This window comes from Bombina bombina, chromosome 6, assembly GCF_027579735.1.
Source record: "Bombina bombina isolate aBomBom1 chromosome 6, aBomBom1.pri, whole genome shotgun sequence".
Taxonomy (NCBI): domain Eukaryota; kingdom Metazoa; phylum Chordata; class Amphibia; order Anura; family Bombinatoridae; genus Bombina; species Bombina bombina.
Genome location: NC_069504.1, coordinates 267,053,578 through 267,079,715, shown reverse-complemented (window position 1 = coordinate 267,079,715; position 26,138 = coordinate 267,053,578). Strand labels below are relative to the sequence as shown.

The 26,138-nt window shown below is 39.4% G+C and overlaps 1 protein-coding gene across 6 annotated transcripts in view; it reads right to left on the bottom strand.

Annotated features, from left to right (window-relative positions):
* The window catches only part of SRGAP1 (SLIT-ROBO Rho GTPase activating protein 1), a 437,132-nt gene that overhangs the window by 158,493 nt on the left and 252,501 nt on the right, over positions 1 to 26,138 (bottom strand). For all 6 annotated transcript variants that reach the window (XM_053716831.1, XM_053716835.1, XM_053716834.1 and 3 more), the window contains one exon: positions 6,432 to 6,614. In XM_053716831.1, the coding sequence (XP_053572806.1) occupies positions 6,432 to 6,614 (183 nt within the window). The remainder of the gene's footprint in view (positions 1 to 6,431; positions 6,615 to 26,138) is intronic.

The window sequence follows — 26,138 nt, the reverse complement described above, 5'->3', positions numbered from 1 at the left end:
TGGCGCCAACCACTCCATTAGGTGGATCTGCTGCCCCCTACTGACCAATTTTGTGATAGACACTTTAAAAACATTTCTAAATTACATGATAAAATGTAACTAAGAGTTAATAGTTTGTTTGCTTAAACACAGATTATTTCTTTCTTGATGTCTAGTCTTTGATTTCACAGTAATACAGGATCTCAATTCATTTCTCACAAGGCTATACTATAAACAGTAAAGAATTACACTATAGACAGTAAAGAATTATACTATAAACAGTAAAGAATATTATACTATTATTAGTAAAGAGTGAAGCATGTTATTTAGAATATAGTGCTATACATTAGCTCATAATATTGATGTACTCAAATCATAATGTAAAGAATGTCAATTCTTATTACAGAAAATGTTACAAGAATGTTACAAAAAAATAGACCAATCAAAATCTCTATTTAGCCCATATGGCTCCATACTCCCCATTTCAAAGATCCAAAACATTTCCTTTTGTTTTAACATTTTTTCTCTATCCCCCCCATTTCTCTGTGGACCCACACTATCAATAACTTGCCATGTTAATTGGCGCATCTGATGGCCACATTTTAAGAAATGATGGGACACTGGAGCTTCAGTATTTTTGCACCTTATGTTTGAGCGATGCTGACATATCCTGTCTCTGATCATATGGGTAGTTTCCCCTATGTAGATCAGAGAACAGGAACATTTTATGAGATAGATTACATACTTAGACTCACAAGTATAGTAATCTCTTATCTCATAATTTTTTCCATTTCTTGGATGATAGAAATATTTTCCTTTAATAATAGAGTGACAGCTCATACAACCAAGGCAAGGGAAAGATCCTCTACTTTTGTTACCTATAAGCACCTGTCTCTCTTGTTTCTTTGGGCCTATATCTGTATTGGTTAGCTGATCCCTTAGATTTTTTACTCTTTTGTATGCCATTAGCGGCGGATTTTTAAATATATCTATATCTTTATTGCATTTGCTCAAAACATGCCAGTGTCTATTTACAATACGCTTAACCTCTTCACTTACTGGACTATACTGAGTGACCAACATTAATTTATCATCTGATTTCCTTTTAATTAAGTTTTGTTCCTTAGTCCTTACTTTATCTATGTGTTTATCTATAATCGTCTTGGGATATCCTCTATCTAGGAATTTTTGCTGCATTTCTCTCATTCTTATCTCTTTTGTTTCTAGATTTGTGACTATTCTGTCCACTCTCAATAATTGACTCTTAGGTAGTGAGTTTAGTAGCCCTCTAGGATGGAAACTTTTGTAGTTTAATAATGTATTTCTGTCCTTCTCCTTGCTATAAATATCAAAAGTTAGCTTCTTTCCTTCCTTAATTATTCTGGTATCTAGGAAGGTAACTGTCTCCTCACTCCACTCTACTGTGAATTCTAGTCCTTGGACTGCTCCATTGATTTCCTTCACAAACTCCAATAGGGACTCAACGCTGCCCCACCATATGCCAAACACATCATCTATGAACCGCCACCAGGTGGCGCCATATTGTCTAAATTTATCATTTTCATTAACTATTCTCTCCTCTATTTCGTTCATGAATAGGTTGGCATATGATGGGGCAACGTTGGTCCCCATGGCTGTACCTTTAACTTGAATATACCACTCATTGGAGTTTGTGAAGGAAATCAATGGAGCAGTCCAAGGACTAGAATTCACAGTAGAGTGGAGTGAGGAGACAGTTACCTTCCTAGATACCAGAATAATTAAGGAAGGAAAGAAGCTAACTTTTGATATTTATAGCAAGGAGACGGACAGAAATACATTATTAAACTACAAAAGTTTCCATCCTAGAGGGCTACTAAACTCACTACCTAAGAGTCAATTATTGAGAGTGGACAGAATAGTCACAAATCCAGAAACAAAAGAGATAAGAATGAGAGAAATGCAGCAAAAATTCCTAGATAGAGGATATCCCAAGATGATTATAGATAAACACATAGATAAAGTAAGGACTAAGGAACAAAACTTAATTAAAAGGAAATCAGATGATAAATTAATGTTGGTCACTCAGTATAGTCCAGTAAGTGAAGAGGTTAAGCGTATTGTAAACAGACACTGGCATGTTTTGAGCGAATGCAATAAAGATATAGATATATTTAAAAATCCGCCGCTAATGGCATACAAAAGAGTAAAAAATCTAAGAGATCAGCTAACCAATACAGATATAGGCCCAAAGAAACAAGAGAGACAGGTGCTTATAGGTAACAAAAGTAGAGGATCTTTCCCTTGCCTTGGTTGTATGAGCTGTCACTCTATTATTAAAGGAAAATATTTCTATCATCCAAGAAATGGAAAAATTATGAGATAAGAGATTACTATACTTGTGAGTCTAAGTATGTAATCTATCTCATAAAATGTTCCTGTTCTCTGATCTACATAGGGGAAACTACCCGTATGATCAGAGACAGGATATGTCAGCATCGCTCAAACATAAGGTGCAAAAATACTGAAGCTCCAGTGTCCCATCATTTCTTAAAATGTGGCCATCAGATGCGCCAATTAACATGGCAAGTTATTGATAGTGTGGGTCCACAGAGAAATGGGGGAGATAGAGAAAAAATGTTAAAACAAAAGGAAATGTTTTGGATCTTTGAAATGGGGAGTATGGAGCCATATGGGCTAAATAGAGATTTTGATTGGTCTATTTTTTTGTAACATTTTTTTGCAACATTCTTGTAACATTTTCTGTAATAAGAATTGACATTCTTTACATTATGATTTGAGTACATCAATATTATGAGCTAATGTATAGCACTATATTCTAAATAACATGCTTCACTCTTTACTAATAATAGTATAATATTCTTTACTGTTTATAGTATAATTCTTTACTGTCTATAGTGTAATTCTTTACTGTTTATAGTATAGCCTTGTGAGAAATGAATTGAGATCCTGTATTACTGTGAAATCAAAGACTAGACATCAAGAAAGAAATAATCTGTGTTTAAGCAAACAAACTATTAACTCTTAGTTACATTTTATCATGTAATTTAGAAATGTTTTTAAAGTGTCTATCACAAAATTGGTCAGTAGGGGGCAGCAGATCCACCTAATGGAGTGGTTGGCGCCAAACTGAGGGTTTTAAATTGTTGCAAGATGATAAATTGTAACTAGCATAAGTAAGAGTGGCAACACTCGAAACGTCGCTGTTTTTATGTCTGTAATTTACAGAAAATAAAGCATTTTGGATGACATAGTGCTGTGGACAAATTTGTTTCTTCTGTCCTTTCTAATGTCAGTTACGGCTTATCTGGCTTTTCTTTCTGGATGGCCTCTCACAGCCTAAAGATTTGCATTTCCAAGACTGAGCTCTTTCTAATCCCCCCCTAGCTCTACTCCGATCTCTGACTTTTATCACTGTCAACGGCATCATAATCTCCCCATCACCCAAAGTCTGCTGCTTTGGAGTTAAACTTAAATTCAATTTGTCCTTCAATGCCCATATCCAATTGCTGTCTTCATCCTGTCGCAACCACCTGCGTAATATTTCCCAAATTTGTCCTGTTCTGAGCACTAACACCACTAAGCAACTAATTCACTCCCTTGTAATTTCCCGACTTGACTACTGAAATAACCTACTAACTGGCCTTCCTCTCTCCAGCCTTTCCCCACTTCAATCCATCCCAAGTACCTAAGCCAGGCTGATCCACCTTTCCCGTCGCTCTGTATCTGCTTCATCTCTCTTCACTGGCTCCCCATTCACAGCAGAATTAAATTCAAAATTCTCACCTTGACCTACAAAGACCTTACCAAAGACACTCCCTACTACCTGTCCTCACTAATCAAAAAATGTACTCCAGCCTGCCCCTAAGATTCAACAATGACCTGCTCCTTGCATCTTCTATTATCATCTCTTCTATTACCACCATGCTAGACTGCAGTACTTCTCTCGAGCAGCACCAACCCACTGAAACACACTTCCTCACGCTGTCAGACTTTCCGCCAATCTGTTTTGTTTTAAACGCCCCCTAAAGACATTTTTTTCATGGAAGTCTACCACCCAACTCAGTAACAAATGAATTCCACTTACCTAATAAGTGTCCTCATGTAACTCTGTATTATCTTTCTAACCTTTGCAGTCTCCTGTTTCTCACGCTCCTAAATAGTAAATTCCCACAAGAATATGGAAATTCCTCCTGTTTTTATTTGTCACATTTTGTCTAGTCTCTTAAATGTATTGTATCATTGTTTTACTTATATTAATTGTACCCATGGACAGCGCTGCAGAATATGTTGGTGCTTTATAAATAAAGTATAATAAAAATAATCCTAACTAAAGAGCAGGTGAAATAACCAGCTAATCAGTAACCATGGTTACTAACCTGCACTCACCCATCATCTGATTATTTCACCTGAGCTCTAGTTAAAGGGATATTCCAGCCAAAATTGGAAACCACATGGGTGCATTTCTGTATTGAACAGAAGCATTTTTTGTAATATACATGCATTATCAAAAATGCTTCTAATAAAAGCTATAGCTGTTTCAAAAGTGTATTTAAGTATGCACCGTGCACCAGCATTTTAAATACAGCACTTGCTCAGAGAGCCTAAGGTGCTTGTACCATCTGTTAATGACTCAATTTGTTAATTGCTGACATGATACAAGCCCCACTGATGATCTGAGCAGCTGCATTATTTAAAATGTGGGTGCAGAGACAATATCTAGTTATGCTTCACATGCACGTGCAGAGAAAAATGTTAACACTAAAACAGTGATGACTTTTACTAGAAGCATTTTTGCCAATACCTGTATATTACAAATATGTTCCTATTCAAAGACGTAATAAATCTATGTACATTTAATTTTGGACTGGAATGTCCCTTTAAGGCATAATGAAAATCTGGCCTGTTAGGGGTACCAGAGGACTGGAGTTGAGAAATAGTGGCCTAGTTAACTACCCTCTTAGTGATAAGGTAAGGCATACATTAAAGATCTGCTAGCGTGAATTACATCTTAATTAAGCATTATTGTTCATGAGTTAACATTAAACATTTTTACAATGGTGCTCACCTTTTATCAAACAATGGGAAAGTCCATGTTTTGTAAGTATCAGTAATATCTCCCCTTTAATGTGTTCCCAATTATCTATGTTACCCGCTGGAGTGTGTTAAAGTATTTGCAAACAGCTCCTTTACCACAGTGTCCCTCTAACTAAAATTAAACCCACTTATGTCTACACAAAAAGAAACAATTTGCTGGCATCATATAGGAATGTTATTAACCCATTAAAGACATACGACGCTGGTCATTCAATGAGGATTGATTTTTTGATAATGCAGTCTATTAGTGCTCCACTTGTAATCCAGCCCTATAAGTGTGTGAGCAAAAACAAGGTTTATCCTTACTGATCAATCAGTTTCCAAAAATATTAGTTATAAAGTCACACCCAAACCCTTTTCTCATGTATCCTGACTCTAATTTTCGGGCTAGATTACAGGTTGAGCCAAAATATTGCTTACGGGAAAGCGATATGTGCACTCAACTGAGTAATACCAGTGCACACAAATTTGCGCTGGTATTACAAGTGAGGTGCAATGCGAACGCGACCTAGCATTCCCATTACACGGAAGCACTGCGCTCATGAGAGCGTGCTTCCATACGCTCCAATAGAGCCTCGTTGTCATGCAGTCCGACACGGCACGAGAACTAGCACAGCGAAGTGGTTAAGTCATGCAGCGATGGGCAGCAATATTAAATTTGGTATATATGTATATGAATATATATATTTAAGTGTTTATATGTGTATATACACATTAACACATAAATATATATGTATATATTCATATACATATATATTTACAGGGAACACACAGCTCCTATAGACCGCAATGTAAAGGCAATCCAGTCGGCACTTTTAGCCCCTTATAACTGCTTTTTGCAGTTACTTTATTAAAAAACTAGTGGTGAAGCCTGTGTACACGGGCCATTTTCTTTATTGCAGCGGTCCTACCCGCTCCCCCCAACCACGCCCCCCCCGCCGCTGCCCACGCCTCCTGCCCAGTCATGCCCCATCACGCCCACGCCACGCTCCATCACCCCCACTTTCTTTTAATAAAGATTACAATATTTAAATTTGGGAGCTTTTAGAAAATCTCTGGTTAATTTACTGAGCGCTAATTATTACAGATATTGCTGGTAATTTATTGCGTGCCCCGCAAAACGGGCAAATTTGCCAGTTTGCGGGCATGCGATAAATTACAGCTTCACTTGTAGTCTCCCTTAATCTTTTAGGCTACACGTAAAAGTGACATTTCCATATGAACTAATGCTGGTAGGAAGGGGGAGGTATACGTAAAAAAAGGGGACAAGAATACTAGAATACTAAATTGATTGCCGACTATGCCCAAAGAGGGTGAGTAACAGTTTTTACCCATAATGCATTTTTCTAACGTACCTTCTCTTTCATCTTCTCTATCTTCTTAACTGAGCTTCTTCTTTGGTGCTTATCTTCCAGCCGCAAATGAAACACGGGGTCTGCCGACCTTCCAATTTGCTTCTCCTCTTGCTTTTCAGCCTCTTTTAATTTGCTTTCAGCATTGATGCTTTCTGCATGATACATGTGATAGGTTTTCATGACCTGTCGGAAGAGTCCAAAAAAACCAACGTTAATGATTTAATTTGAGCACAAAGTTATAAGACGTAATTATAGCTTCTGAATTTATTCTTTTCCAATCTACCTTGAAGAAACTTTTCTGATGAAATGGTGAATTCTAACATGAATAAAGTTAGTTAGTACTTATACCTTGCAGGGAAATGGGAAGCATTTTAACCCTTTGAGTGCTAATGACGGCTCTGAGCTGTCACAGAGTTTCCCACTCTGGTGCTAATGACGGCTCAGAGCCGTCACTAGCACTCTCCCACCTTGAGGGAGATCTGGGGGCTCCCACCCGCTCCTACCCCGGCGATCATGCCTGTAGAGTGACAGGCATCGCCGGGGCTTCCTGTTTTGCGCTGTGATGTCATGCGCAATAACGTGATGACATCACCGCACAACTTTATTTATACTTAACAATGTTAAGTATAGGAGCAGGGGGCATGCTGTTTAGAAGCCTGTATCTCACGCATCTAAGCAGCTACAGACCCCCAGGACCCACCATTGGAAAGGTAATAGCCTAACCTTCCCAACTGTGTAAGTCTTGGGGTCTGAAAAAAGTTAAAAGTTTAAAAAAAATTGTTCAAAAAATAAAACTTAAAAATCTTAGCACCCAGGTGAGAAAGTGCTTAGCACTCAAAGGGTTAAAATAAATGAAGGAAGCGCAAGCTTTGATTTCACATCGTCATTTCAGCTAGGTATGCTAAAAAGATTTTAAAAAGGTTTGGGGCAATTTAATAATACAATGCCTATACAAACATTTTAAAATAATAGTTTTGGTGTTCACAAGCCTGAAAACCTGATGTAGAGAATATGGGCTCTATTTATCAAGGTCTGGCGGAACTGATCCAACACTGCGGATCAGGTCCGCCAGACCTCGCTGAATACGGCGAGCAATACGCTTGCCGTATTCAGCATTGCACCAGCAGCTCACAAGAGCTGCTGGTGCAACGCCGCCCCCTGCAGACTCGCAGCCAATCGCCAGGGGGTGTCAATCAACCCGATCGTACGGAGCTTGATAAATATGGACCTATGCAAGGTAATCCTACTACACATAGCTGTTGGGACAGAGTGAAACAATTTTAAGATACAATATAAGGGGTTTGATTCAGACAGAAGATACCATTTATTTATTTATTTCCAATTTACTTCTATTATCAAATTAGCTTTGTTCCCATTATATTTTGTGTTGAAGAGATACCTAGGTAGACATCTGGAGCACTACATGACAGGAAATAGGGCTGCCATCTAGTGCTCTTGCAAATGGATAACATTCTTGGGCCGCCTCCTAAGCTTACATCCCCGCTTTTCAACAAAAGATTCCAAAATAACTAAAAAAAACTTGGCAATATTCTTTCATTATTTATTTTGTTTCCCTTTCCTGTAATCCAATTCTGAAGATTGTTGTTTTTCTGAATTCCTGAGTTTCTATAAAGCAATGGGCACCACCACATTTAAACTTAAGTATCCCCTTATCTATTTGTCCTGCTGAATAAATATGGGACAAATATAAAACAGGCAATAAAGAGAATGTGAAAACAAGGCTGTGTGGATCATAAGATTGTTAAAGTAATTATTTAAAGGGACATAAAATATGTTGGGGGGATAGAGACAATATATAATAATATGTACTTTTATTACTTTACCTGCATATTTTTACTACAGTGCCTTGCCATTAACCCTTTCTTTTAAGTTTCCGAATTGTACAACTCTAACTCCCCCCACATATTTCCTTCTTTGGCTGTATCTATATCTACTGTTGTTTTGGTAGAATGCAAAATTGCACAGTGATTATCTGCTGGAGCATGCCTAGAAGCTGTGAACTCAGATGAAATACAATGCCTGTGTCTAAACACTGTTAAGGGGGGGGGGGGATGGAGCAGACTACTCCAGACAGCATGGCAATGTAATTCATTTTGCTTATTTTTGAAAATTATTTTAAAATACTTGCCAGCAATTTAAAAAAAAATAATGTATTTCGTGATTCAGATAGAGCATGCAATTTTAAGCAACTTATTGGGTTCAGTGTCCCTTTAATTATCCCTTTTAGGATATGCACAGATCTCAACCTGGTTTATGGCATTTTTATCCTTGTTTGCAGTGTCTTTTTATTGTCTTTTTTTTTTATATCTGTCCCAATTTGACCTAAGTAAGAGAGACAGAGAAGCGGAAACAATTTTAAAAATGGCGCGTCCCTTACATTATAGAAACTTTTATGACACATATCTACTTTTATTTTAATGATTTTTGAGAGAAAAGCTACCTAGAGACATTAAAATATCTATCATTCATATGTACTACTAAACAGGTTAAAATATATATCCACGGGGGGCATATCTTAGCCGCAGCCATGTTCAGACGTGTTTCCTAGGGCTCCGAGGTTAATTTGAACTTATCCTGTGGTTATACTCAACATCTAAACTACAACCCAGCAATTTTCTATATACATCTACTAAAGAAAGGGTTTGCAATTGAATGATGCTATTTCTTCGTATTTCTTCTAACCTGAAGGGCCTAAACAGCTGCCACCACAGGCTGCGGCCTACAACACCATCTTACCATCCCCCCCCCTTAATATTCGCGGGGTAGAGTGGCTTCAGTCTCCACGTCACAGAAAGTCAGAGGAACTTCTAGATACCAGAACGGTGCGCAACATTGGGGACGAGACACAGATTACAAGCACGTCTTTAACAGACCACAATGGAAGCGGAAATAAACGCTCTCCTGCACCTACTCGCATGCAAGATGGAACAACACTATGTTTCCCTCAGGGCGGAACTGAGAACTGGGGTAAATGGCTCTGTGTGGGGGCGCCATGACTCTCAGCCGAGAACGAAACCCAACCATCCTGTTGGGTTTTCTCGCTGGAACCGTCCTCATCTTTAAAGTCGGCCTATATGGTTTAAAGCTACAGCCCCCTGTGGTTACAACGCGATCGGCATTGGATGAAGCAGCTCTATTGCCGGGGATGATCTGGCCTTAGGCTCTAAGATGATGGCGGACTGTCACTAACCATTGCGGTGTGGACACTGGAACACTTTATTGTTATATTGCAGTTATTAATGACAATCTTTCGATTTGATGTTCTGCAGTGTAATGCACGTTATGATTACTGTACTTAAATATCTACTACTACCTGTTACATTTACACCCTTAACGGAACAGAGGGGTTCTGCACATTAGAATGTCATTGCTATACTTAGGAGAGTCTCTGAGATGTTCTTTACTCAATGGTGCACTGGTGAGCATAGTTATCTAAGATATAGAACAAAGAGTTATGCATATTGCTTAGCATATGTCCTAAATGTCATGTGTATCTGACATCCACTAGTCGAGTGTTTCATATTTAGTTAGCTTGGTTTAAGACATAGGATGTTTGAGTAAATAGGTATTGGAACATCCTAATTGTATTAACCCTTAATTGTGTTTACTGTTACATAACAAGCTGCCAGTGAGATTAAGACTCTCATTACCTGTTTTTCAATGACGTTATAGTTCAGGTCCTCACTTCCCTACCTAGGACACATGAAGTAACTACTGCAAACCTCCAGCTAACACTTCTTATAGCACCTAGTCGGTAGTTCACGTTATAATGGAACTCTGAGTTGCTTGCTCTTTATTTCAGTGTCCTTAACATATTAGTTCCCCAAATTATGCACTCCGCCTCAGTTCTGTTAGCCATACCTAGTCTAGTTGATACTGCATAAAGGCCCTACTACACATTATGTTCGCAAAACTTTATACTCCTATAGACCTACGATAGAGAACTCTCCCATATTTCTCATGAACATACACAAAGCTGAGGGATGACATTTTACTCCATCTCCCTTCTTTTAGTTCCTCCACAACAGAGATGATATAGTTTTAGTTCTAACACATAATACCCATCTTTATTTACCGTACCTACAAGACAATCTCTCGCACAAATGCTTCTTTCATTGTTAAGCTAATTTATGAGTGACTGGGCTAGCTGCTAAACATGGGGTAGGATTTCTGTACCGCTCGTCATATGAGCGTGAATAGTGACCCTTATAATAGATATTGGTTCAAGCGGAAGAACATCACATGCTTTCTGGTTTCCCAGCATAGAATTAGCTTCTGTCCTATACTTTGGTGCAACATTTTGAGCTAACCACCTTTACCTTCTCTATCCTATATTATTGGGAAGCCTTTCTTTCTATATATTTCCCCACCACGCAACAATTAATTTCCTTCCTTCCTGATAATAAAGCCATACACTAGAGGTCTCATCAGATACTTCACATCCCACAGATCACATCCTTGTTCCTCAACAGCTTCCTACCCCCCATATTCTTAAACTCACCTATCCTCATATTGATGACTTTATCCAGATATGCCTATACCTCCTGTAAATTCTCTGTAACCACCCCTACTCCCTCTTATGTCATATAATAAGACCGGTTTCTAATTGTAACTTATGCTCTTCCGCTTCATAACGGCTTTTGTCCGCTGTCTCCCTTATTTGAAAGTGGTAACAATTCCCACTATATGCTCTCGTAGGTATCCCCGTTCCTTAACATTTACACCTATTGTCCACCTACTGCCTATGACTACTATATCTAAACCGCATAGAAAATGAGGCTTCATAATACATTCACGAGATCTGCACTCCAGGCCTAGGAATTATTAACTATCCCCTAGTTTCCTAAGGTCTGGTTACCCACCACACTTTAGACAACTTTATATTCTTGTTGATCTCATTACACTTCTATTATTGCGTTTTGTTTTGTTTTTCGTTTTCTTGGTGTTAGCTCCTTCTTTTTCTTTTTTCTCAACCTGTTAACTAAGTGACCCGAGATTTGTCAATATATGGATGTTTACTTGTGAATGTAACCTTTCATTTTGTTTATGTGCTTATTTGCCTCAATAAAAATGTATTCCCCCCAAATATATATATATATATATATATATCCACATGAAAAAGATAAGGTTAAAGCTCTTTACTTTAAACTGGTTGCTTAGTTGCTGGTACCCAGAATACACAGTTTAGTGGCCAGTGGCACACCCCATAATTTTTTTAGATATATGTACGTATATATATATATATATATATATATATATATATATATATATAAATATAAATATGTGTGTGTGTGTGTGTGTGTGGTTCTATGGTCTGCTAGTTAAACATTTCCTATACAGCTAATAATAAAACCATATGTGATTACACAGGCAAATACTTTATTGTTTACACACCGTTTTATTTCAACAAAAGGTGCACATGATTTTGTGGGTGTTTACAGATATACACATCAACGCAAGGAAAACATTTTAAAAAGATCAAATATATAATCTTTTTACATTCCTGCACATAGTTAGTAAACTGAGCATGTATCACCATTATTTTGTCAGTTATTAGTCATCAAGGAGAGAGGCCACACAGAAAAACACCCTCCACAAATAATCTTGAGAATTGCATTTTTAAACAATGGCAAGAATTAAGGCAAACAAGTGACTTCAGAGGCTTTGATTTATTGTCTGATTATTATCAAAAGGAAAGACATTACTTTAGTGAAATATATATATACATATATATATATATATATATATATATATATATATATATGTGTGTGTGTGTGTGCTTTCCTCTTGTTGAGAATAAACTACAATCTATTTTATATATCTGTGGTTCTCAACATTTCTGTCTCCTGGCCACATCCTAGAGCCCCTCACATTGTACCCTTTGAGTTCTCCTGCCCAGTTAAATTTGCTAGTGTTTGCAGTGGGTAGTCTAATATAACTAATAAAATGTTAATTTTTCATTGTTCTCTCTAACGGGTCGATTTATCAAGCTGAGGCGGGACAGGGGCGCACATACGCGCCCCCTGTCCACCATAGCTCGCCTCTGGCGGGCTGAATTCTGCTGCCGGAGTTCAGCATTGCTATTTTGTGCAATCCCGCCTCCTGGCCGCACACAGCCTATCACGTGCGGGCAGGAGCTGTCAATCTCCCCAGTCGGACGAGACCGGGGAGATTGAATTTCGCCCCCTAAGAGGTGGTGAAAGGTTAGGGAAGCAGCGGTTTGATGACCGCTGCTTGTTAAATACAGACTGTAGGTTCTCTTTTGAGAACCTGCAGCTGTAGCGGGGCAAAGGGGTTGATAAATTTACCCCTGAGTATTGGGCTTTGGTTTACAAACAGATATAAGATAAGGAAGCAAGTGTGTGTACACAAAGTGATAACATAATGAGATCTCATTTTACCTGAAAGTTCAATCCATTTCAATAGGTTGTAGTTTTAAAGCACAAAACCAGCTAATTCATATACACAAACAAACCTGAAAATGCAATTTCCCGTACATTTTATACTCACCCAGCAGAACTGCTATATAGCTCCTCCCCTCTACGTCACCTCCAGTCATTCGACCAAGGACCAACGAGAAAGGAGAAGCCAAAGGGTGTAGTGGTGACTGGAGTATAATTCAAAAATTTTTTACCTGCCATAAAAAACAGGGCGGGCCGTGGACTGACCACACTACAGGAGAAAGGAATTTATCAGGTAAGCATAAATTTTGTTTTCTCCTGTTAAGTGTGGTCAGTCCACGGGTCATCATTACTTCTGGGATACCAATACCAAAGCTAAAGTACACGGATGACGGGAGGGACAGGCAGGCTCTTTATACGGAAGGAACCACTGCCTGAAGAACCTTTCTCCCAAAAACAGCCTCAGAAGAAGCAAAAGTGTCAAATTTGTAAAATTTGGAAAAAGTATGAAGAAAAGACCAAGTTGCAGCCTTGCAAATCTGTTCAACAGAAGCCTCATTCTTAAAGGCCCAAGTGGAAGCCACAGCTCTAGTAGAATGTGCTGTAATTCTTTCAGGAGGCTGCTGTCCAGCAGTCTCATAGGCTAACCGTATTATGCTACGAAGCCAAAAGGAGAGAGAGGTAGCCGAAGCTTTTTGACCTCTCCTCTGACCAGAATAAACGACAAACAGGGAAGACGTTTGTCGAAAATCCTTAGTTGCCTGTAGATAAAATTTCAGGGCACGGACTACATCTAGATTGTGTAGCAGACGTTCCTTCTTCGAAGAAGGATTAGGACACAAAGATGGAACCACAATCTCTTGATTGATATTCCTGTTAGTGACCACCTTAGGTAGGAACCCAGGTTTAGTACGCAGAACTACCTTGTCTGAATGAAAAATCAGATAAGGAGAATCACAATGTAAGGCAGATAACTCAGAGACTCTTCGAGCCGAGGAAATCGCCATTAAAAACAGAACTTTCCAAGATAACAACTTGATATCAATGGAATGAAGGGGTTCAAACGGAACCCCCTGTAAAACATTAAGAACTAAGTTCAAACTCCATGGTGGAGCAACAGTTTTAAACACAGGCTTGATCCTAGCTAAAGCCTGACAAAAAGCTTGAACGTCCGGAACTTCTGACAGACGTTTGTGTAAAAGAATGGACAGAGCTGAAATCTGTCCCTTTAAGGAACTAGCGGATAAACCCTTTTCTAAACCTTCTTGTAGAAAAGACAATATCCTCGGAATCCTAACCTTACTCCATGAGTAACTCTTGGATTCGCACCAATATAAGTATTTGCGCCATATCTTATGGTAAATCTTTCTGGTAACAGGCTTCCTAGCCTGTATTAAGGTATCAATAACTGACTCAGAAAAACCACGTTTTGATAAAATCAAGCGTTCAATTTCCAAGCAGTCAGCTTCAGAGAAATTAGATTTTGATGTTTGAAGGGACCCTGGATCAGAAGGTCCTGTTTCAGAGGTAGCGACCAAGGTGGACAGGATGACATGTCCACTAGATCTGCATACCAAGTCCTGCGTGGCCATGCAGGCGCTATTAGAATCACTGATGCTCTCTCCTGTTTGATTCTGGCAATCAATCGAGGAAGCATCGGGAAGGGTGGAAACACATAAGCCATCCCGAAGGTCCAAGGTGCTGTCAAAGCATCTATCAGAACCGCTCCCGGATCCCTGGATCTGGACCCGTAACGAGGAAGCTTGGCGTTCTGTCGAGACGCCATGAGATCTATCTCTGGTTTGCCCCAACGTCGAAGTATTTGGGCAAAGACCTCCGGATGAAGTTCCCACTCCCCCGGATGAAAAGTCTGACGACTTAAGAAATCCGCCTCCCAGTTCTCCACTCCCGGGATGTGGATTGCTGACAGGTGGCAAGAGTGAGACTCTGCCCAGCGAATTATCTTTGATACTTCCATCATTGCTAGGGAGCTTCTTGTCCCTCCCTGATGGTTGATGTAAGCTACAGTCGTGATGTTGTCCGACTGAAACCTGATGAACCCCCGAGTTGTTAACTGGGGCCAAGCCAGAAGGGCATTGAGAACTGCTCTCAATTCCAGAATGTTTATTGGTAGGAGACTCTCCTCCTGATTCCATTGTCCCTGAGCCTTCAGAGAATTCCAGACAGCGCCCCAACCTAGTAGGCTGGCGTCTGTTGTTACAATTGTCCAGTCCGGCCTGCTGAATGGCATCCCCCTGGACAGATGTGGCCGAGAAAGCCACCATAGAAGAGAATTTCTGGTCTCTTGATCCAGATTCAGAGTAGGGGACAAGTCTGAGTAATCCCCATTCCACTGACTTAGCATGCACAATTGCAGCGGTCTGAGATGTAGGCGTGCAAAGGGTACTATGTCCATTGCTGCTACCATTAAGCCGATCACCTCCATGCATTGAGCTACTGACGGGTGTTGAATGGAATGAAGGACACGGCATGCATTTTGAAGCCTTGTTAACCTGTCTTCTGTCAGGTAAATCTTCATTTCTACAGAATCTATAAGAGTCCCCAAGAAGGGAACTCTTGTGAGTGGAAAGAGAGAACTCTTCTTTTCGTTCACCTTCCATCCATGCGACCTTAGAAATGCCAGTACTAACTCTGTATGAGACTTGGCAGTTTGAAAGCTTGAAGCTTGTATCAGAATGTCGTCTAGGTACAGAGCTACCGCAATTCCTCGCGGTCTTAGTACGGCCAGAAGAGCACCCAGAACCTTTGTGAAGATTCTCGGAGCCGTAGCCAATCCGAATGGAAGAGCTACAAACTGGTAATGCCTGTCTAGAAAGGCAAACCTTAGATACCGGTAATGATCTTTGTGAATCGGTATGTGAAGGTAAGCATCCTTTAAATCCACTGTGGTCATGTACTGACCCTTTTGGATCATGGGTAAAATTGTCCGAATAGTTTCCATTTTGAACGATGGAACTCTTAGGAATTTGTTTAGGATCTTTAAATCCAAGATTGGCCTGAAAGTTCCCTCTTTTTTGGGAACCACAAACAGATTTGAGTAAAACCCTTGTCCTTGTTCCGACCGCAGAACCGGATGGATCACTCCCATTAATAAAAGATCTTGTACGCAGCGTAGAAACGCCTCTTTCTTTATTTGGTTTGTTGACAACCTTGACAGATGAAATCTCCCTCTTGGTGGAGAGAGTTTGAAGTCCAGAAGGTATCCCTGAGATATGATCTCTAACGCCCAGGGATCCTGGACATCTCTTGCCCAAGCCTGGGCGAAGAGAGAAAGTCTGCCCCCCACTAGATCCGTTCCCGGATCGGGGGCCCTCGATTCATGCTGTCTTAGGGGCAGCAGCAGGTTTCCTGGCCTGCTTGCCCTTGTTCCAGGACTGGTTAGGTCTCCAGCCTTGTCTGTAGCGAGCAACAGCTCCTTCCTGTTTTGGTGCAGAGGAAGTTGATGCTGCTCCTGCTTTGAAATTACGAAAGGAACGAAAATTAGACTGTCTAGCCTTAGGTTTGGCTCTGTCTTGAGGCAGGGCATGGCCTTTACCTCCTGTAACGTCAGCGATAATTTCTTTCAACCCGGGCCCGAATAAGGTCTGCCCTTTGAAAGGTATATTAAGCAATTTAGATTTAGAAGTAACGTCAGCTGACCAGGATTTTAGCCACAGTGCTCTGCGTGCCTGAATGGCGAATCCGGAATTCTTAGCCGTAAGTTTAGTTAAATGTACTACGGCATCTGAAATAAATGAGTTAGCTAACTTAAGGGCTTTAAGCTTGTGTGTAATCTCATCTAATGGAGCTGATTCAAGTGTCTCTTCCAGAGACTCAAACCAAAATGCTGCTGCAGCCGTGACAGGCGCAATGCATGCAAGAGGTTGCAATATAAAACCTTGTTGAACAAACATTTTCTTAAGGTAACCCTCTAACTTTTTATCCATTGGATCTGAAAAGGCACAGCTATCCTCCACCGGGATAGTGGTACGCTTAGCTAAAGTAGAAACTGCTCCCTCCACCTTAGGGACCGTTTGCCATAAGTCCCGTGTGGTGGCGTCTATTGGAAACATCTTTCTAAATATCGGAGGGGGTGAGAACGGCACACCGGGTCTATCCCACTCCTTAGTAACAATTTCAGTAAGTCTCTTAGGTATAGGAAAAACGTCAGTACTCGCCGGTACCGCAAAATATTTATCCAACCTACACATTTTCTCTGGTATTGCAACTGTGTTACAATCATTCAGAGCCGCTAACACCTCCCCTAGTAATACACGGAGGTTTTCCAGCTTAAATTTAAAATTTGAAATATCTGAATCCAGTTTGTTTGGATCAGAACCGTCACCCGCAGAATGAAGCTCTCCGTCCTCATGTTCTGCAAATTGTGACGCAGTGTCTGACATGGCCCTAATATTATCAGCGCACTCTGTTCTCACCCCAGAGTGATCACGCTTACCTCTTAGTTCTGGTAATTTAGCCAAAACTTCAGTCATAACAGTAGCCATATCCTGTAATGTGATTTGTAATGGCCGCCCAGACGTACTCGGCGCTACAATATCACGCACCTCCCGAGCGGGAGATGCAGGTACTGACACGTGAGGCGAGTTAGTCGGCATAACTCTCCCCTCGTTGTTTGGTGAAATATGTTAAATTTGTACAGATTGACTTTTATTTAAAGTAGCATCAATACAGTTAGTACATAAATTTCTATTGGGCTCCACTTTGGCTTTAGCACATATAGCACAGATATCTTCCTCTGAATCAGACATGTTTAACACACTAGCAAATAAACTAGCAACTTGGAAATACTTTTCAAGTAATTTACTATAATATGAAAACGTACTGTGCCTATAAGAAGCACAGAAAAAGTTATGACAGTTGAAAATTAATAAACTGAAAAGTTATAGCATCAAATCTTTGTAAAAAACACAATTTTAGCAAAGGATTGCTCCCATTAGCAAAGGATAACTAACCCTGATAGCAGAAAAAAAATACAGAAATAAACGTTTTTTATCACAGTCAACTACAATCTCACAGCTCTGCTGTGAGTGATTACCTCCCTCAAAACAAGTTTTGAAGACCCCTGAGTTCTGTAGAGATGAACCGGATCATGCAGGGAAGACAATAAACTTCTGACTGAATTTTTTGATGCGTAGCAAAAGCGCCAAAAAAAGGCCCCTCCCCCTCACACATAACAGTGAGAGAGATCAGTAAACTGTCATAAATTAAATAAAACGACTGCCAAGTGGAAAAAAATAGTGCCCAAAACATTTGTTCACCCAGTACCTCAGAAAATTAAACGATTTTACATGCCAGCAAAAAACGTTTAACATTAATAAATTGAGTGTTATTAAAAAGCCTGTTGCTAGTCCCTGCAAATTAGGCTAAAGTTTTATGCATACAGTATAATTCCAGTGAAGTGCCATTCCCCAGAATACTGAAGTGTAAAATATACATACATGACAGCCTGATACCAGTTGCTGCTACTGCATTTAAGGCTGAGTTTACATTATATCGGTATGGCAGAATTTTCTCATCAATTCCATTGTCAGAAAATAATAAGCTGCTACATACCTCTTTGCAGATTAATCTGCCCGCTGTCCCCTGATCTGAAGTTTACCTCTCCTCAGATGGTCGAGAAACAGCAATATGATCTTAACTACTCCGGCTAAAATCATAGAAAAACTCAGGTAGATTCTTCTTCAAATTCTACCAGAGAAGGAATAACACACTCCGGTGCTATTATAAAATAACAAACTTTTGATTGAAGGTATGAAACTAAGTATAATCACCACAGTCCTCTCACACATCCTATCTATTTGTTGGGTGCAAGAGAATGACTGGGGTTGACGTAGAGGGGAGGAGCTATATAGCAGCTCTGCTGGGTGAATCCTCTTGCACTTCCTGTTGGGGAGGAGTTAATATCCCAGAAGTAATGATGACCCGTGGACTGACCACACTTAACAGGAGAAATCTATTTTACAGTGTACTGTCCCTTTAATACTGAGAACAACAATTCCCATAAATAAACAGAATAGTGTCTGCATATGCGCAGGTAAATAGTGGTGGGTTTGGGCAGATCAGTTTGTGAGATGGGATTATGACAGCGAATCATGACTGCTTGTCTATTGTAAAAAAAAAACAAAAAAAAGTCTGCATATTTTTCTGCATTAGTTAACGGATTACTTTTCAAATAAATGTGGGCAAATGCAATGTGCTTGAGACTTGTAAAGAAAAAAAACCCTTCCTGTTCCCAGTCCATGCATCAGTTGTGTTAAGTCATATTCTTTCATTAGCTAGCTGTTAAAAAAAATGCCATGAGCCTGAATTGCTTTTGAATTGCTTGTGCCTGCATTGGTTAAGAAAATATGCAATTTCCCTTCATTAGTTGTTTAGAAAAAAATATATATGTCATGTACCTGTACTTGTATTTATAAAAAGATGCCATATTCCAACACTGACTGTACCATAAAACTTGACATTTCAATCATGCATAAAATCTTTCATTATTTCAAGTGAAACATTGCAATATACATTCATAATTTATTTTGCAGCCTTTTGCTGTAAAATACATGTAAAAATTGTGCTTGTTTCACTTTCTCCCATGGAGGCTTAGTTTAATACATTTATGCAATTTATGTGAGCGTTTCTTTACTTTTACCTCCCTCCCTAAGCTTCTATGGTGTCACATGCTTTTAAAAGGTGGATTATCAGTTTTGCATCAACAGTCATGATAGGGAAATCATTCTTTTAAATAGAAACTAAGTTGAATCAGTGTGAAACCTCCTTAAGGGAATACAAGAGGGCAGCTACCCCAGTCTGCACATGTGCAAACAGAGTTTGTGCTATATCTGAATATTAGTCTGTGATTGGTTAGCAGTGGTTATTTTGCTCTGTGGAACAAGGAAATCAGTGAAAACAATATACTTATTTGACAAAATAAAGCTGCAGTTTTCATTGGAAAATTATTCTTATATATAAAGGTTCATAATCATGTAGCTTACAGTTTGTATTTAATTTCCCTTTAAATTAGAAACTATGCAATGTGCCATGAACACACATAGCTCATAGAGTTGTACTCAATAATGTGAGATAAGAAAAAGCAAAGCAGCAAAATGATTAGTTCCTCCAAATAAAGAAAGTTGTCGGTGAGTTTGGCTATTGAAAAACAAATGCAGAAAACTAGGTGTTAAAAGGACAGCCTACATCAGAATTGTTATTGTTTTTTTTAAATCAAAGATTTTTTATTAAGGTAATTGGTCAAACATAAGTCATATACAAGCAAAAAGAAACATCACAAAGTATTCATGGCGAAAAATAAAAGTAAATCATGATGGACATATTAGGAGCATGTATACCCTACTATATTACCAGAATACCTCGGATATATTTATTATACGATTTACATTGATACCTTATTTTTTAGTTGTTTAACAAAATATTACTACAGTACCTCATTAGTAAAGAGTTCTGTCCATTAGTATGATACTTTCAACTGCCAGATATAGAATAAAAAACATTAATGAGAGATACAATTTTACTCCTAAAATTACAAAATACAAATTAAAATGTAGTAGTATTAAGAAAAAGATATAATATATAATATAGTTAACACCATAAACCTTGTTTCCTCACTTTAGCGCGTAAGGTCACACAGTAACCTATTCACAATAATGTTACATAAGAGGAAGACTGGCTTAAATATATAAGAATTAGCGGATTAATACCGCAGTGGTATTTACCAAATTGGGGCCTAGATTTGGAGTTCGGCGGTAAAAGGGCTGTTAACGCTCCGCGGGTTTTTTTCTGGCCGCACCATAAATTTAACTCTGGTATCGAGAGTTCAAACAAATGCTGCGTTAGGCTCCAAAAAAGGAGCGTAGAGCATATTTACCGCAAATGCAACTCTCGATACCAGAGTTGCTTACGGACGCGGCCGGCATCAAAAACGTGCTCGTGCACGATTCTCCCATAGGAAACAATGGGGCAGTTTGAGCTGAAAAAAAAACCTAACACCTGCAAAAAAGCAGCGTTCAGCTCTTAACGCAGCCCCATTGTTTCCTATGGGGAAACACTTCCTACGTCTGCACCTAACACTCTAACATGTACCCCGAGTCTAAACACCCCTAACCTTACACTTATTAACCCCTAATCTGCCGACCGCCACCTACGTTATACTTATGTACCCCTAATCTGCTGCCCCTAACACCGCCGACCCCTGTATTATATCTATTAACCCCTAACTTGCCCCCCACAACGTCGCCGCAAGCTACTTAAAATAATTAACCCCTAATCTTCCGACCGCAAATCGCCGCCACCTACGTTATCCCTATGTACCCCTAATCTGCTACCCCTAACATCGCCGACCCCTATGTTATATTTATTAACCCCTAATCTGCCCCCCTCAACGTCGCCGACACCTACCTACACTTATTAACCCCTAATCTGCCGAGCGGACCTGAGCGCTACTATAATAAAGTTATTAACCCCTAATCCGCCTCACTAACCCTATCATAAATAGTATTAACCCCTAATCTGCCCTCCCTAACATCGCCAACACCTACCTTCAATTATTAACCCCTAATCTGCCGACCGGAGCTCACCGCTATTCTAATAAATGTATTAACCCCTAAAGCTAAGTCTAACCCTAACACTAACACCCCCCTAAGTTAAATATAATTTTTATCTAACGAAATAAATTAACTCTTATTAAATAAATAATTCCTATTTAAAGCTAAATACTTACCTGTAAAATACATCCTAATATAGCTACAATATAAATTATAATTATATTATAGCTATTTTAGGATTAATATTTATTTTACAGGCAACTTTGTAATTATTTTAACCAGGTACAATAGCTATTAAATAGTTAAGAACTATTTAATAGTTACCTAGTTAAAATAATAACAAAATTACCTGTAAAATAAATCCTAACCTAAGATATAATTAAACCTAACACTACCCTATCAATAAAATAATTAAATAAACTACCTACAATTACCTACAATTAACCTAACACTACACTATCAATAAATTAATTAAACACAATTGCTACAAATAAATACAATTAAATAAACTATCTAAAGTACAAAAAATAAAAAAGAACTAAGTTACAGAAAATAATAAAATATTTACAAACATAAGAAAAATATTACAACAATTTTAAACTAATTACACCTACTCTAAGCCCCCTAATAAAATAACAAAGCCCCCCAAAATAAAAAATTCCCTACCCTATTCTAAAATACAAATATTACAAGCTCTTTTACCTTACCAGCCCTGAACAGGGCCCTTTGCGGGGCATGCCCCAAGAATTTCAGCTCTTTTGCCTGTAAAAAAAAACATACAATACCCCCCCCCCAACATTACAACCCACCACCCACATACCCCTAATCTAACCCAAACCCCCCTTAAATAAACCTAACACTAATCCCCTGAAGATCTTCCTACCTTGTCTTCACCATACCAGGTTCACCGATCCATCCTGGCTCCAAGATCTTCATCCAACCCAAGCGGGGGTTGGCGATCCATAATCCGGTGCTCCAAAGTCTTCCTCCTATCCGGCAAGAAGAGGACATCCGGACCGGCAAACATCTTCTCCAAGCGGCATCTTCTATCTTCTTCCATCCGATGACGACCGGCTCCATCTTGAAGACCTCCAGCGCGGATCCATCCTCTTCTTCCGACGACTAGACGACGAATGACGGTTCCTTTAAGGGACGTCATCCAAGATGGCGTCCCTCGAATTCCGATTGGCTGATAGGATTCTATCAGCCAATCGGAATTAAGGTAGGAATTTTCTGATTGGCTGATGGAATCAGCCAATCAGAATATAGTTCAATCCGATTGGCTGATCCAATCAGCCAATCAGATTGAGCTCGCATTCTATTGGCTGATCGGAACAGCCAATAGAATGCGAGCTCAATCTGATTGGCTGATTGGATCAGCCAATCGGATTGAACTATATTCTGATTGGCTGATTCCATCAGCCAATCAGAAAATTCCTACCTTAATTCCGATTGGCTGATAGAATCCTATCAGCCAATCGGAATTCGAGGGACGCCATCTTGGATGACGTCCCTTAAAGGAACCGTCATTCGTCGTCTAGTCGTCGGAAGAAGAGGATGGATCCGCGCTGGAGGTCTTCAAGATGGAGCCGGTCGTCATCGGATGGAAGAAGATAGAAGATGCCGCTTGGAGAAGATGTTTGCCGGTCCGGATGTCCTCTTCTTGCCGGATAGGAGGAAGACTTTGGAGCACCGGATTATGGATCGCCAACCCCCGCTTGGGTTGGATGAAGATCTTGGAGCCAGGACGGATCGGTGAACCTGGTATGGTGAAGACAAGGTAGGAAGATCTTCAGGGGATTAGTGTTAGGTTTATTTAAGGGGGGTTTGGGTTAGATTAGGGGTATGTGGGTGGTGGGTTGTAATGTTGGGGGGGGGTATTGTATGTTTTTTTTTACAGGCAAAAGAGCTGAAATTCTTGGGGCATGCCCCGCAAAGGGCCCTGTTCAGGGCTGGTAAGGTAAAAGAGCTTGTAATATTTGTATTTTAGAATAGGGTAGGGAATTTTTTATTTTGGGGGGCTTTGTTATTTTATTAGGGGGCTTAGAGTAGGTGTAATTAGTTTAAAATTGTTGTAATATTTTTCTTATGTTTGTAAATATTTTATTATTTTCTGTAACTTAGTTCTTTTTTATTTTTTGTACTTTAGATAGTTTATTTAATTGTATTTATTTGTAGCAATTGTGTTTAATTAATTTATTGATAGTGTAGTGTTAGGTTAATTGTAGGTAATTGTAGGTAGTTTATTTAATTATTTTATTGATAGGGTAGTGTTAGGTTTAATTATATCTTAGGTTAGGATTTATTTTACAGGTAATTTTGTTATTATTTTAACTAGGTAACTATTAAATAGTTCTTAACTATTTAATAGCTATTGTACCTGGTTAAAATAATTACAAAGTTGCCTGTAAAATAAATATTAATCCTAAAATAGCTATAATATAATTATAATTTATATTGTAGCTATATTAGGATGTATTTTACAGGTAAGTATTTAGCTTTAAATAGGAATTATTTATTTAATAAGAGTTAATTTATTTCGTTAGATAAAAATTATATTTAACTTAGGGGGGTGTTAGTGTTAGGGTTAGACTTAGCTTTAGGGGTTAATACATTTATTAGAATAGCGGTGAGCTCCGGTCGGCAGATTAGGGGTTAATAATTGAAGGTAGGTGTCGGCGATGTTAGGGAGGGCAGATTAGGGGTTAATACTATTTATGATAGGGTTAGTGAGGCGGATTAGGGGTTAATAACTTTATTATAGTAGCGCTCAGGTCCGCTCGGCAGATTAGGGGTTAATAAGTGTAGGTAGGTGTCGGCGACGTTGAGGGGGGCAGATTAGGGGTTAATAAATATAACATAGGGGTCGGCGATGTTAGGGGTAGCAGATTAGGGGTACATAGGGATAACGTAGGTGGCGGCGATTTGCGGTCGGAAGATTAGGGGTTAATTATTTTAAGTAGCTTGCGGCGACGTTGTGGGGGGCAAGTTAGGGGTTAATAGATATAATACAGGGGTCGGCGGTGTTAGGGGCAGCAGATTAGGGGTACATAAGTATAACGTAGGTGGCGGTCGGCAGATTAGGGGTTAAAATTTTTAATCGAGTGGCGGCGATGTGGGGGGACCTCGGTTTAGGGGTACATAGGTAGTTTATGGGTGTTAGTGTACTTTAGGGTACAGTAGTTAAGAGCTTTATAAACCGGCGTTAGCCAGAAAGCTCTTAACTCCTGCTATTTTCAGGCGGCTGGAATCTTGTCGTTAGAGCTCTAACGCTCACTGCAGAAACGACTCTAAATACCGGCGTTAGGAAGATCCCATTGAAAAGAAAGGCTACGCAAATGGCGTAGGGGGATCTGCGGTATGGAAAAGTCGCGGCTGAAAAGTGAGCGTTAGACCCTTTAATCACTGACTCCAAATACCAGCGGGCGGCCAAAACCAGCGTTAGGAGCCTCTAACGCTGGTTTTGACGGCTACCGCCGAACTCTAAATCTAGGCCTGGGTAAATAGATACATTGGATTACTGGGTCTAACAAATCAAGCCGGTTATATTTTGTTGGCTTGTATAGGATTTTTGACATATGGAGCTAAAATAGTAGTTATAGATGCTAAGTCTGGGCAGGCATATCACTAGGCTAAAGAGTTATGCATCAATATGGGCCGACTAAGTATTAACACTTGGTGGGTAATGGGATTATACAGGAACATATCCATTTATATATTGGCTTCGCTCAGATATTTAATGTTCCTTTCAATGTTAAAATATTTGGCGGGGCTAAAGAAGTCTTATTTTGGAGGTATAGAGTGTACTGCAGCCACCCTAATGTGTGGGGACTCACATAACGAACTACTTATATTCTAATGTGATACTCCCCCACAATACATAGACCCCTCATCAGTATCTCAAGTTGCTGGGCTACAATATTCATGTGCAATATGTACAATTATCAGCTTGCTGAAAAGTGATGTTATAAAGGCAAAACAAAACTAAACAATAATTTGCACAAAAGTTGAAGCAGGAGAGGCAGGGCAAGCGACATATCAGATCATACATTTCAGGCTACTATAGTATAAGTATTTTCAGAGAGATCCTGACACTTTAATATCACATAAACAAAGAGACCAGATCTCTATCATGGTCAGCCTTGCTCGTATGTAAAAAGAGCATATTTAATAATTCTGTTTACTGTAAACTATTCTGCGACATATAAATCTGTGTGCCATTTTGTAACATGAGGATAAACGACAGTCTCCTGCAAAAGCTAAAGAAAAACCTAGCCCAGCACAAACATATGTGTAATAGTATGGTATACTAGCTGGTCCTAGCTTCACAATATACATAACATAGTATAAACCATATTGCAGCATATCAAACTATAAAGAGTAAACATAACCAAGCAGCTAACAATAAAGGAGAACAAAGTGAAGTCTTCATATATGTAGAGCAAACCCATCGTGGTAGAACATATTGGAGTCCACCGATACTAGTATAAAGTTTCTCTAGCCTATACCTTGCACAAAGTCCGTCTGACAATACCGGTGAATGGCTGTTCTTTCAAATGAAACACTGCTCCAGCGGGAGTCGGCCGCAGCTCCCCGGAACTGGTCGTCATGTATATGGTCCGGCTTTTGAACTTGACGGGTAGATTGGCTAGAGAATCGTGTATACCGGGCATATTAATAGAAGCTTCCTTTCAAAGATGGGATCCACCCGCCTT